At 44.8% G+C, this 12,294-nt stretch overlaps 1 protein-coding gene and 1 long non-coding RNA gene across 3 annotated transcripts in view; one reads left to right on the top strand and one right to left on the bottom strand.

Annotated features, from left to right (window-relative positions):
• Window positions 1-3,336: 3,336 nt before the first annotated feature.
• Window positions 3,337-12,294, bottom strand: part of arid3b (AT rich interactive domain 3B (BRIGHT-like)) — a 30,106-nt gene continuing 21,148 nt past the window's right edge. Inside the window, exons 5-9 of one of the 2 annotated variants that reach the window (XM_042111067.1) lie at window positions 8,650-8,833; window positions 7,872-8,119; window positions 6,646-6,927; window positions 5,357-5,464; window positions 3,337-5,165 (exon numbers count right to left, since the gene is read on the bottom strand). In XM_042111067.1, the coding sequence (XP_041967001.1) occupies window positions 5,023-5,165; window positions 5,357-5,464; window positions 6,646-6,927; window positions 7,872-8,119; window positions 8,650-8,833 (965 nt within the window). In that variant the 3' untranslated portion in view covers window positions 3,337-5,022. The remainder of the gene's footprint in view (window positions 5,166-5,356; window positions 5,465-6,645; window positions 6,928-7,871; window positions 8,120-8,649; window positions 8,834-12,294) is intronic. The other variant, XM_042111068.1, reaches the window with a different exon arrangement.
• The window catches only part of LOC121724482, a 17,522-nt gene continuing 13,570 nt past the window's right edge, over window positions 8,343-12,294 (top strand). The window contains exon 1 of the long non-coding RNA XR_006035213.1: window positions 8,343-8,479. This is a non-coding gene — a long non-coding RNA (uncharacterized LOC121724482). The remainder of the gene's footprint in view (window positions 8,480-12,294) is intronic.

Below are 12,294 nucleotides of genomic sequence, written 5' to 3'. Positions count from 1 at the left end.
AGAAGGCTCCCACGCTGGTGGAGAAGAGTCCTCACTCCATATCTCTACTCCACACACACACACACATACACACACACACACACACACACACACACACACACACACACACACACACACACACACACACACACACTCAGCTTCAAGCCTGCTAAGGTGGAGAGAGATGAGTGCAGGAGAAACTGTGTGAGCTGGGATCAGTGTGATCTCTGTTCAGTGTGTGTGTGTCCTGTCATGTGTGTGGTGGGATTTGTATGTGCCGTGATGTGTGTGTGCTCTGATGTGTGTTTGGTGTAAGGATCTTATGCTGTTCGTAATTCTAACCTTCACAAATATCAAGGATCAACATGGCGAGGCTAAAACGCATAATGTATGCGCACGATGGGACAATATTTACAGGAGGAAAATTAATCAACAGCCACATATTAATATGAATAAATACTTACTGCCATCCCGCTTATGATTATGATGATGTAAGATAAATATCCGTCTCTCGGAGCGTTGGCCCTTCCGTCCTGATAGTCCATCTGGTGGTCCGGACCGCAGTCTGCGGGTCAGAACTAGAACTGGGCAAGCAGTGTGATGTTGGCCTTTTAGGTGAACCACTGGTTTCAGAGGGAGATGATATGGTCCTCAGGGACTTCCTGCGTGACTGTATGTGTGTGTGTGTGTCTGTGTGTGAGAGAGAGAGCGTGAGTGTGTGTGTGTGTAGTTCCTAGAGAGTAATCTCGAGTGTTGGCAGAGGGACAGCGTACAATGAAAGTGGCAGGGGAGGAGAAAGAAGACTGGATATGAGGCGTGTGTTTGTGTGTGTGGGCGGGGGGCTCGAGATAAGGGAGGGATCCAGAAGATCACATGGTCACTTCCTGCCCAGATGTTGGATGACATCTGTACCATCCCTCTACACACACGCACACACACACACAGCCATTACAATTCAACCCCAGACATAAGACTGCTCAGATAAGATGCCCCACAGACAGCTTATCTAGACACACACACACACAAACACACTAACAAACAGACACACATGCACAAACATATACACATGCATCTACACACACACTCACACACACACACACACACAAACAAACGTATACACTGTATGCATGCATGTACACACACACACACACATATTCTTATTATTACCGTATTATATACCGTATATTCAGTACACTGGACAACAGCAAGTTTTTGTTAGATTATTGGTGGTTATTCTTGACATACTCCTGCCATTTCTCCCAGTGCTGGAAATTAATCCTGTTTGGTAACAGACCAGGACCTTTCAGCAGACGTTCTGAGGACTACTAGAGTTCAGGGTAATACTGCCCCCTACAGCTGGGTCCCCCTCAGTGCAGTACATGAGAGCACAACAACAGAGTGAGCACTGATCCAGCATTGCAATCACACATCAGTTGAACTACTCATCAATAATGGCATAATATTAAGTATTGAATATGTAAATGTATGTAAATCAATTTCAACCTGATACACTGAAATTTACCAACTTTATGCTTGTGATGGGGTCACGGGATAGATAGTCTCAAACTACATTCACAAAAACCTCTGACAACCTCTGCAAAACTGGACAATGGCTTCAAAACAGTTGTACCTGTGCTCAAAACTAAACACTGTCTTCACAAAGCAGTCAAAATGAACACATTGCTGAGCAGTCATTACACACTACATAAAAAAATGGAAAACGCAGTGTTCAGGGCAGCTCATAGTTCCAGGAGACATTATTATTGTTTAGAATACAGTAATTGCATTATGCATCTAAAAAGCAAAACAAAGCAAAAAGATTCCATAACTCAGTGGATTCGATATTTAGCCTACTGTAAATCCAGTAAAAATTAAGCATTGAGAATAGGGGTTTGTGTTTACAGTTTTAAGAAAAGGATGGAAGGTTAGCAATTGTGAAAAACTGTATACTGGAAAAGACATTTCAGTACTGTAAATGAGAAGTACATTGCAGTCTACAATGTACTCTGAATGCCTCACTTATAGTTTCTGTCCATTTTGGATATGAACCTGCACTGTTCAGCAACCTGCTCACACTCTGAACTAGCTTATGTTGTATATTATGTCATCATTCGAAACAAGTGTGATCAGTTTTGAGTCGCTGTGTTTAACATGGCATCATTTGTGTTTTTACGTTTTGCTCAGTGGTGGTTACCATTATGCATCACAAGTGAATTTCAGTGCAAAATGTTGAGCTGTCCACTGTTCTCCTGTTCCTCCCTCCCTCCCGTTCTATTATCTTATGCTGCTCTCCTGCTGTGCCTGGCCAGATTAGCCTGCAGACACACTCCCGGCCACAGGGACCAAAGGCGCAGACTCTCATTAAGCTCACTGGACTCTACCATGAAACACATGGGCACAGTGGCATAACCAACTGCAAATCCAAAAAGTAGTAGAAACATTTTGTCCTTTTGTCGAGTTTTTTCCTGATATTAGCCGACTGCTGAATAATAGGCACAGCAGGAGAGCATCTTGAATCTCCTTGTGGCTGTTGTAGTGTAGAAGTTATTAACTGCATGTTACACAGTAACATGCAGTTACTGTGGTGGCACTCATATTAGTGTAGATATAGTCTAGATCTGATTGGTCCTTCGTCTCATGACCAGATCATTTACATTCAAGACTTAACCAACATCAGCATACTAATGCAACTTTACTCTCTCACCTTGACCTTAAGAGAAAAGGAAAGCACAATATTGGAACTTTAGTCTCTTGTTTTGCTCCAGTGTTGTCTTTTCTCTTCAGTTGTTTTTGTGAAATAGCTGCACCTGCAGTAGAATCTATCAAGGTGTGCAGGTTGCTCTCCCATTCTATCAAGGTGTGCAGGTTGCCTTCCATTGTCTTTCACCTGATAGAAGTGCTCTCTACAACGTGTGTGTGTCATAAGCAGAGTGTGAAAATAAAGATGACTCACAGACACATTGTTTAATAACACGTCAGACTTTAATTCCACTGGTAAAGTTCCACTTTGTAAATACAGTGTGCTAAACACCGGAGAGGGACCAGCGATCCTGAGCCAGTCTTTGGTTTGCAGCTGTGCCGTCATTTCTGACGCCCACCCCATGCCTCCTACGCAGATCCCAGAGAATGTCGCACAAGGTTCCTCTGGGGCTGAAGTCTGAGGTTTTTCTGGAAGGTTTCTCGTTTCCTTTCGTTTCATGTCCGCTAGGAGCCCCTAGTCCTTCTCGATCGGAGCTCCAGCTGAGGTGTGAGATACACACAGTACTATGGCTAAGTCTCGCCAACGCCTCCTAGTCATGTCTGAGGTATTTCTGGTACAAACTCACAATACTGACTTAAGAAAGACGACCTGTTCGGTTTGAGGCCAACGGTTTTTATGATGAGGTAGCATTGTCAAGTTTGAGGTTTGTTCCATTTCCACATGAGGTTTCAAGGTTTTTTTTTTTGCAATATATCTGTAAAATATCCATTTGAACTTCCTGAGACAAACTTTCCAATATGGAAAGGAAAATGAGGTCTGAAATTTAACAACACAGTTTTACAAAAAAGAAGGAAAACATAACGTGGTACTTTATGTTCGGTATTAAAATAATAATAATAATAATATTTATATTGCTGTTGAAAGTGTGACTCCATTTAAAAGGGCCACTCAGTCTTCACACAGAGTACAACTTTAGTGATGTCCACAGCCTGTGAATGATAGTCTCACGCCTTCTCTATGATTGACAGATGAAGAACCTGATGAAAAGCAGCGTTCACTTGAACAGGCATGTCTCAAGCGTAATAGCTACACAAATATCTTCAGGTCAACTAAAGAGACAACCAATCAGATCCCATCAACAATCATATGGACCAATCAATTGCCTTGAGAAAAAAAGGCCTAAATACTGGTAAAATAAAATACAAAACTGCTTATACCGAACTCAAAATTATAGTTCTGGATTTTATCAAGCTAGAAAGATCAAGCAAAATTAAAAGAAAACAAAAACATAAGGATAAAAGGGAGATGCCACGCACGACTTCACGGCTTACACACACACACATGCCACATTCCCGGGGTCAAAGTTCATTGATCGTAACATGCAGCTGCAGTGGGTTGTGGGAGAGAAGAGTGAGGACCTCTCCGCTCACAGAGCACAGCGCCCTCTGGTGGGCAGCTGAGATAAGCGCAGTGCAACATAACCCAACGCAACACAACACAGCGTGAAGTGAGGTCAGGTGAGCTGAGTCATGTGCTGAGATTTCTCCCAGAGTTCGTCTGCAGTTCCTGAGGACAACCTGAGAAGTGGATACAGACTCTATGAGCTGAAGTAAGGTGTGTGTGTGTGTGTGTGTGCAGACTATGATGTGAGGTGAGGTGTGTGTGTGCAGACTCTATGAGGTAAGGTGTGTGTGTGTATGTGCATGGAGGATCCATGAGGTAAGGTGTGCGTGCATGCGCGCAGACTCCTTGAGGTAGATGTGTGTGCATCTGTAGACTCCTCCATATAAAGTGGGTATGTGTATGTGTGTGTGTGTGTGTGTATGTGTGTGGACTCCTCCAGGTGAGGTATGTTTGAGGTGTGTGACACACTTAAACTTCAACACACACTACAGTAGTTTGGCAGAGCAATCTACTCTACTACTATAATTGCATTGCTTGTGTATGTGAATGTGTGAGTGTGTGTGTGTGTATATATTCATGTGTGACTGCTTATGTGTATTATGACATCCACACTTTAGTAAAGTAACACATTCTTCTCCTTGAACAGTATGAGGGCTAAAAATATGAGGTAATCGTGTTGCAGTTTGTTTTCCATTTTTAAAAAGTTCAGTACATTCACTTTGAGACTCCTTCCTGAGGCGACGTGTGTGTGTGTGTTTGTCATAGGCGTCTGGATTTGGTTGGGTAGGGGTCATAGGGTGCTGCTGAGAGCCTGTTGGGTGGGGTGGGGGTGTCATCTCACCCCTCCAGAGACTGGAGATGCAAAATATGTGTGTGTGTGTGTGTGTGTGTGTGTGTGTGTGTGTGTGTGTGGGGGGGGGGGTTGGGGTATGGGGAGGTTATGGGGAGGTGCAGCTGGGGGGGTCAGCTGAGCTGGGGCCTTTGGATGAGGAGGACACATTAGGACTTCCACTCTGGCCAGCAGGGGTCGCTGTGGAGCAGGTGGGCACCCCGCCAGAGACCTTCTGGGCATACAGCGTCCCTGCAGAGGGGAAAAGAGGGGGAGGACAGGTTACATCACACACACACACACACACACACACACACACACACACACACACACACAGGGTAATAAACTCCAACACGCCATGGTTTGCAGCATTTATTTATTTTTCTCACACACACACACACACACACACACACACACACACACACACACACACACACACACACCTGTGTAGACAGTTCCGTTGACTTCCACAGACACAGTGATGCTGGTGGATCCATTGGAGGAGATGCTGAGAGACATGTCCTGCTTCTGTTTGTCTTGCTTGTCCTCTGCTGGGAGGCAAAAAGATCCTTTTAGTTTAGCGTGACCAAACATCACCCCAACTCCACATCACCATAATATTATCATTTAGCAACATTAGCTTCTTTAAGCCAGATCAAACTCCACCCAAACTCAACCATATCACCAAAGTATCCGCATTTAGTTTTTTAAAGGAAAAAATAGCACCCTTTGGCTACATTAGCATCCTTTAGAAACATTAACACCCTTACTGTACATACACACCGCCGCCGACTTGAGCTTCCAAAGATTCAGGAAGTCATTTTCAATGGAAGCCGGCTTCTCTCAGCTGCCAGAAGCGGCTGAGAGAAGCCCGCTGGCGTTGCATTTTGGGCGTCTTGAGCGACTTGAGCATCAAGCAGAAAGTTGACAGTCAGTCAACTTTATGGTAATGAGCTATGACGCGGTTCAGCGACCAGCAACCAACCGAATAGAATAAAGTACTAAGATAGAACATGATTGAACGTAAAATGAGTCCTTGACAGGGGCGGCGGTGTGTGTACAGTTAGGCTACATTAGCCTCCTTTAGAAACATTATGCTGCATTCCATTTGTCCTCCCAAGTCGGTTACTGAGTTTTATTCTCAAGCTACTTACTCACAGGAATTGGCAGGAAGTTATATCCCGACTAGTTCAGCTTGTTCGAACCCAGAGTACCCGGAGTTTGAAATTCCAAGATGGCTGCACCCATCGGATGTGACATCATTCCCAAACATGAGTCGTTTTACGAGAAAACTGGAACGTGGCATTAATATGCAACTTCTAAAACGGATAGTTCCGGTCCTTGATTATGATTGGCTGAATCGCGTTTGATGCCGCTGTACCGCATTTCGTTTTATATTACTGTACTGCCACATCTCGATACAAAAGTTAGAGTAGCTGTGTCTCGAAATTGCTTGGCAACTATTCTGATAGAGAAAATATATTTCTTGGTGGAAGAATGTATTATCTATGAATACATTGTTACATTTCTCGTTGCTGTGCCTTTATTTTATGAAATCTTGCCAGATATATGTAGTAACCGTTTTAGAAAAGCAATACGCCACTTGAGTCCGTAGGTTACACTGATTTTAGAACAGCTAAGGGGGGGTTTTAGGCACTCCGCTTGCGCGTCATGCTTAACAACATCGTGTGTGTATGTGCATGTGTATATATGTGCGTCCGTCTCTCGGTACCTTTTGGTGCTCCAAGGTGCAGCCCGGCAGAGTTGACCTGCGAGGCCATGGCCAGCAGGTTGTGCTGGAAAGCTTGCTGCAGGAGTCGGTGCTGCTCCTCGGCCAGCCGTGCCATGCTGCGGTCCTGTCCATCCAGCGCGCCCGCCCCCATGCCCATGCCTGTCTCTAGACGCTCACGCAGCTGCTCCAGGGTCGCCGCACGCGCCAGCTGCTGCTGGTGACCAAGCGCCAACGCCAGGGGCAGTCGCCCCGGCAACATGGACGCAGGACCCTCCTCCGGCACTGAGAAAGAGAAAGACAGAGGGGGAGAGAGAGAGAGAGAGAGAATGAGAAAGCGAGGTTAGAGAAAGATAATTTGAACACAAGATAGACACCAGAGAGTTTCCAGTATCAAAAAGGAACAAAGAATGCTATAGATAACCAGAGAGTCAGAGAAAAGACTCACATGCCGAGACAAGTCTTTATTCAGATTCATCTTCAGACAAGTAATCTCCACTCCACATCTCTACTCTATGCGGCATACCAAGCTCTGGTCAACACGGTCACAAGCTGATCTCGTTTAAAACCCCTGAACATGACAATCATCCAGGACATAATCTGACAGGAGGGGGCACCAGAGAGCACAACTGTACCATTGCCACATGCTCTACACCAGTGGTCCCCAAACTTTTTCTTCCGAGGGCCACTTCACTATGCCTGGCTCTAAGAGAGGGCCAGAGACTCAGAGTAGATCAGTCCATAAATAGCTTAGTGCTGTGAACAACAACAGTCTACCTTAGTTGAATATTCCATTACATTTAATCATTGGCTAGCTGATGAGAACTTTGTGAATTTGTATGAACATTTGATTAAATAAATAAATAGAAATAATCCCAGAATATATATATATATATATATATAATATAGTGTAAAATACCGAACTTGTCCTTTAAAACATTTTTAAGCCCCTCCCACCCACCATCAAAATCCACCATCCAAACATGACACTGTATGACATACACCATCAAATCCACCATCCAAACATGACGCCGTATGATCTAGTATTTGTTTCCTATTCATCCCTACCTTTTGTCTCAGGTGTGTTCTACCTGTTCCCATCATCACGAACCCTGCACTAGCAATAATGCCTGTACCCGTCGTATCTGTGCGAGTCATCCCTGCCCTCTGTCTCAGGTGTGTCATACCTGTGCCCATCACCCCTACCATCTGTCTCAGGTGTGTCGTACCTGTGCCCTTCTTGAGGGCAGGGCTGCCGCTCTCCTGCAGGCCGTTGTGGGCGGAGGAGGGCAGGTGGACCTTGGGCGGGGTGAGGATGTGGGAGGTTCCGCTGGGGGACGGCGAGAAGCGGTACAGGCTGTTGCTGTAACTGGGACGGCGGCCCTCACGCCGGTTACTGTCGATGGCCGCCTGGAGCTCACCTGGAGAACTCAGACCCTTCTTCTCACACTCGTAAGGGTACAGGTACTTCATATACCTGAGAGACAGACAGACAGTGAGAGAGAGAAAGAAAGAAAGAAAGAAAGAAAGAAAGAAAGAAAGAAAGAAAGAAAGAAAGAAAGAAAGAAAGAAAGAAAGGTTTAACACTCGCAAGGTACCGTACAGCACTTCATATACCTGAAAGAGAGCACGAGTGACAGAGAAGTTTAACACTTGTTTATTAAAGTATTTACAGTAATTTCCTGTGTATAAGCCGCAGGACAGTGTTTTAAAGTTAAAAGAAACAAAACCACATTAATACCATATTAACTGCCCCTGTGTGTATTAACATCCTAGCTGAAGAAATTGTGCAAAATCAATGTATAAGCCGCTGCTAATAGTTGGGAAATTACAGTAGGTAAACAATATCCACAAGTACTTCAGCCTCAACGTGAAAACATACAGAACATGCATACAGATGCATACCACTATGTCATATTTGGAGAACTACTAGCCAATCCTCCCCACTCTCAAAGACTGTGTGTGTGTGTGTGTGTGTGTGTGTGTGTGTGTGTGTGTGTGTCTTACTGTGTGCGGAGCGTAAAGGCAGCACTGGTGATGGAGGTAGGTAGGTTGAGGCCTTTGGTGATCTCTCTCCAGATCTTCTTATTGATGACCTCCACCAGGCCTCCCTTCTCAGTGACCAACTTGAAGAGCTTGTAGAGGTCCAGCACTTGCTTTGCCATGATAGGGATGCGGTTCACTGGGGTCCCTGAGGAGGACACACAAACATGTTTTATATTTTCTTCATTTTTACAAATCAAGTTTCATTAGGAATCTAATTTTCTGATATCCAAAGCAGTTCAACAGGCTATTATGAGTTTTACAGTTCCAAGGATACATGAAACACTCACATTCACACACACACTCACAGCATTGGGTATATTTTTTCTTACCGGTTTCACACCTTTAATGACACTGGTTTAAAAAAAAAAAAAAAGGTCACATCCACACAAAGAGGTGAAACCAACAGAAAGCGCTGTAGTGCATATGCCAGGCCAGTTGATGGCGGCGTGACTGTGCAGAGGCTTCACAATAATTTGCGACAAAGAGACAAACATTCCAAAAGCTGTCGCATGAGATAAGCAGACTACGGGAAATGTTTTTACGTTTTGCATTAGGTCTGGTACAGGGCAAGTTACAATGGAGAAATTAACATGTGTTAGTCAGAGTATGTAGTAAGCTAATGGTGTGCTTCTAACTTAGCCACAAAAGGCTGATACCGCGTGCACAGAAATCATGATGGGGGGGAAAAGTATTACATTTTAATATGCCAAACAAATGGCTTGATTTATTCTGACAAGCAGAGTGTCAAGTCGAGTGTGGTGGCTGGGTGCAGGCGTGGGGCTGTGTTGAGATTAAAATTGCCGGCATTGCTGTCCACGCGGCAAAAAAACAAAACAAAAAAAACAAAAAAAACAAAAAACACACCACTTTGGAACCCTGTTAAAAGATCGGGTACAGCCTCCTAAAATGCCAGGGTCGTGTGGACATAAGGCCTAACCGCAAAAAAAATAAAATAAAAAAGAGGTTTCAAAAAACCCAGCGTCGTTTGGACAGGCCCTAAAGGGTTTCTGTGTCTTGGTTGTGGCCCCATCTGCCCTTCCCAGTCCCCCCACAGGATACCCTGCCCCCCACAGGACTCCATGTCCCCATGTAGTGGCCAGTGGGGGGATTATTAATGACCATGTGGGGGCTCATTAATAAGGGCAACGAGCTGTGACCCTCTGCTACCCCTCCCCCACCGCGCTACTGCCCCGGGGCCAGTGCATGACTCTTAATCTGGGACGGCCCTCAGCAGGGGGCGCGTGGATACACAGCCACACACCCCAACCTAATGAAGCTCATTTGGAGGGATTGGGTCCACTTAATACAAACACACACACACACGTTAACTACTCCGCTGAAGGAGTAAAGACACATTGTAACATACACTCACACACATATCACAACAACACATATCACAACAACAACACACTCTCTCACACACACAGACCTGACTCTACTCATGAAGGGAGGGGGAAGGGAGGGAGCCTTTGAGCAAACATAATGCCTGCTCAATCCCTACACTCACACATTGAATTAGTCTTAGAATAAAACCAATTAATCACTGTGTGTGTGTGTGTGTGTGTGTGTGTGTGTGTGTGTGTGGTTAGGGGGGATTGGCTCAGGGTTGAGATTATGTCTTAAATTAGCCAGTGCGCATACTGCACTTCCCAACGCCCACCTGCATCACACATATGGACATGTAAACTACATTCAGCATATGCTCACATATGTGTGCTGCAGGTGTTGGTGGTGGTGGTGGTGTTGGTGTTGGTCCCCCCCCCCCACCAAACACACACGTCATAATGAGACAAGATGTGGGATACGACTGTGGTGGTCTTATGGAGAGTTCATTGCATGGCCAAAACTGTTTCAAACTAAAAATACACTCACACACATACACTTGCAATGTTTCTATAGTTTCCACAGGACGTGTTGCCACATATAAAATGCAGAAGGTGGCTATGTCTGGGTCAGAAACACATTTTTAGCACCAGGACACAGACACACACACACACACACACCTGTGACCCATAGGTGTGTGTTTGAGTCATGGACCCTGCAGCATGACTGTCAGGCGTGGCCACTCTCCTGAGGTCATGCAGATCAGCACAGGCTCCAACCACAGAGCAGCGCAAACGCTAAAGGAGTCACATTGCTAAAGTAGTCATAAAGCTTCAATGGGCGATTCTGTAGGCTTCAGGTGGTCTAGAACGTAGCCACACAGGACTCTTCCACTGACTTGAATTGTATTTAATAACAGCGGCCCCACGTAGTACAACATGGTATTACTAGAGGCTGCTCAACGCCAGCTGGTTAGCATGCTAACTTGGTGGATATCTGGACAACACAAGAGGTGCTCTGGACATCCAAACAGTTATTCCTTCACATTCTGTTGCTATTTCTAAATCACTGTAAGCTAAAAACCTCCCCATACCATCAGTGGCGCAAAAAGGGAGGGACAGTACAGCAAAGGGGCACTACGCCATGGGGGGGTGCCAAAGCGATGGGGCGTTCAGTTAACGTTCAAGTTTATCTAGCTCTAACGCTATCTTAGCAGCCCCGGATCTCACACTCAACGCAAACAACTCAGAATATATTTTTCACAAACTATAGTTTTTATTCTGATTGAGCATTAAAACCTTTGAAAATGAGCTATTGATCAAATATGTAAGGATGATACTTTTTGGGTCTTCTCAATTTCCATGCAGCTCTACCTTGAACGTTACTACACACTATGCATATTTTGGAACGCATCTTGAGTATGCAAAAGTAGATAAGAGGCACTAGCTGGCTTGTCATTGTTGTCATCTCCTATTAAATAAGACACTTTTAAAAGGAAATTATGAATTCAACAAAGGGAGGCCAGAAGAAGTGTCAATTTCTTCAGTTTTCAATTTCCCAGTGCCTCATCATAAGCTCAGGTTGGTGAGAGAGCTCTTTAACATTGGCTGTAGCTTACTCACTGACTTAACATGTATATAAAGATGACTTCTTTGCCTCTGAAGAATTGAGTTGGTGAGTCTTCAATAATGTTTTCATTAAGCTAAGCATTTCCATGAAGCACATGATATGCCGATTGAAACATAACATATTCCATTCAGATAGCTAGGTGGCTATCAGGCTCATAATGCACTTTTCCAAACGGAAATGTCAATATTGTTGTTGCACACCCCTTTGGGCAGCCGTGGCCCACTGGTTAGCACTCTGGACTTGTAACCGGAGGGTTGCCGGATCGAGCCCTGACCAGTGGGCTGCGGCTGAAGTGCCCTTAAGCAAGGCACCTAACCCCTTCAATAATGCTTCACTGCTCCCCGAGCGCCGCTGTTGTAGCAGGCAGCTCACTGCGCCGGGATTAGTGTGTGCTTCACCTCACTGTGTGTACACTGTGTGCTGTTTGTGTTTCACTAATTCACCGATTGGGTTAAATGCAGAGACCAAATTTCCCTCACGGGATCAAAAAAGTATATATACTTATACAAAAAATGGGTAGTTGTTCCCCTACATACCATCTTTAAGTAGTCATGTAAGTAAAGTGATCATATCAGTCACACAGCCAAAGTCATAAAGCTAAAGCAGTCACATGGCTATAGTGATCACACAGCTTATCCATATATAACTGATATC

The sequence above is a fragment of the Alosa sapidissima genome, chromosome 11 (assembly GCF_018492685.1).
Source record: "Alosa sapidissima isolate fAloSap1 chromosome 11, fAloSap1.pri, whole genome shotgun sequence".
NCBI classification, from domain to species: Eukaryota; Metazoa; Chordata; class Actinopteri; order Clupeiformes; family Clupeidae; genus Alosa; species Alosa sapidissima.
The sequence above is the reverse complement of the archived record's forward strand: the minus strand, read 5'-3'. Positions and strand labels throughout refer to the sequence as shown.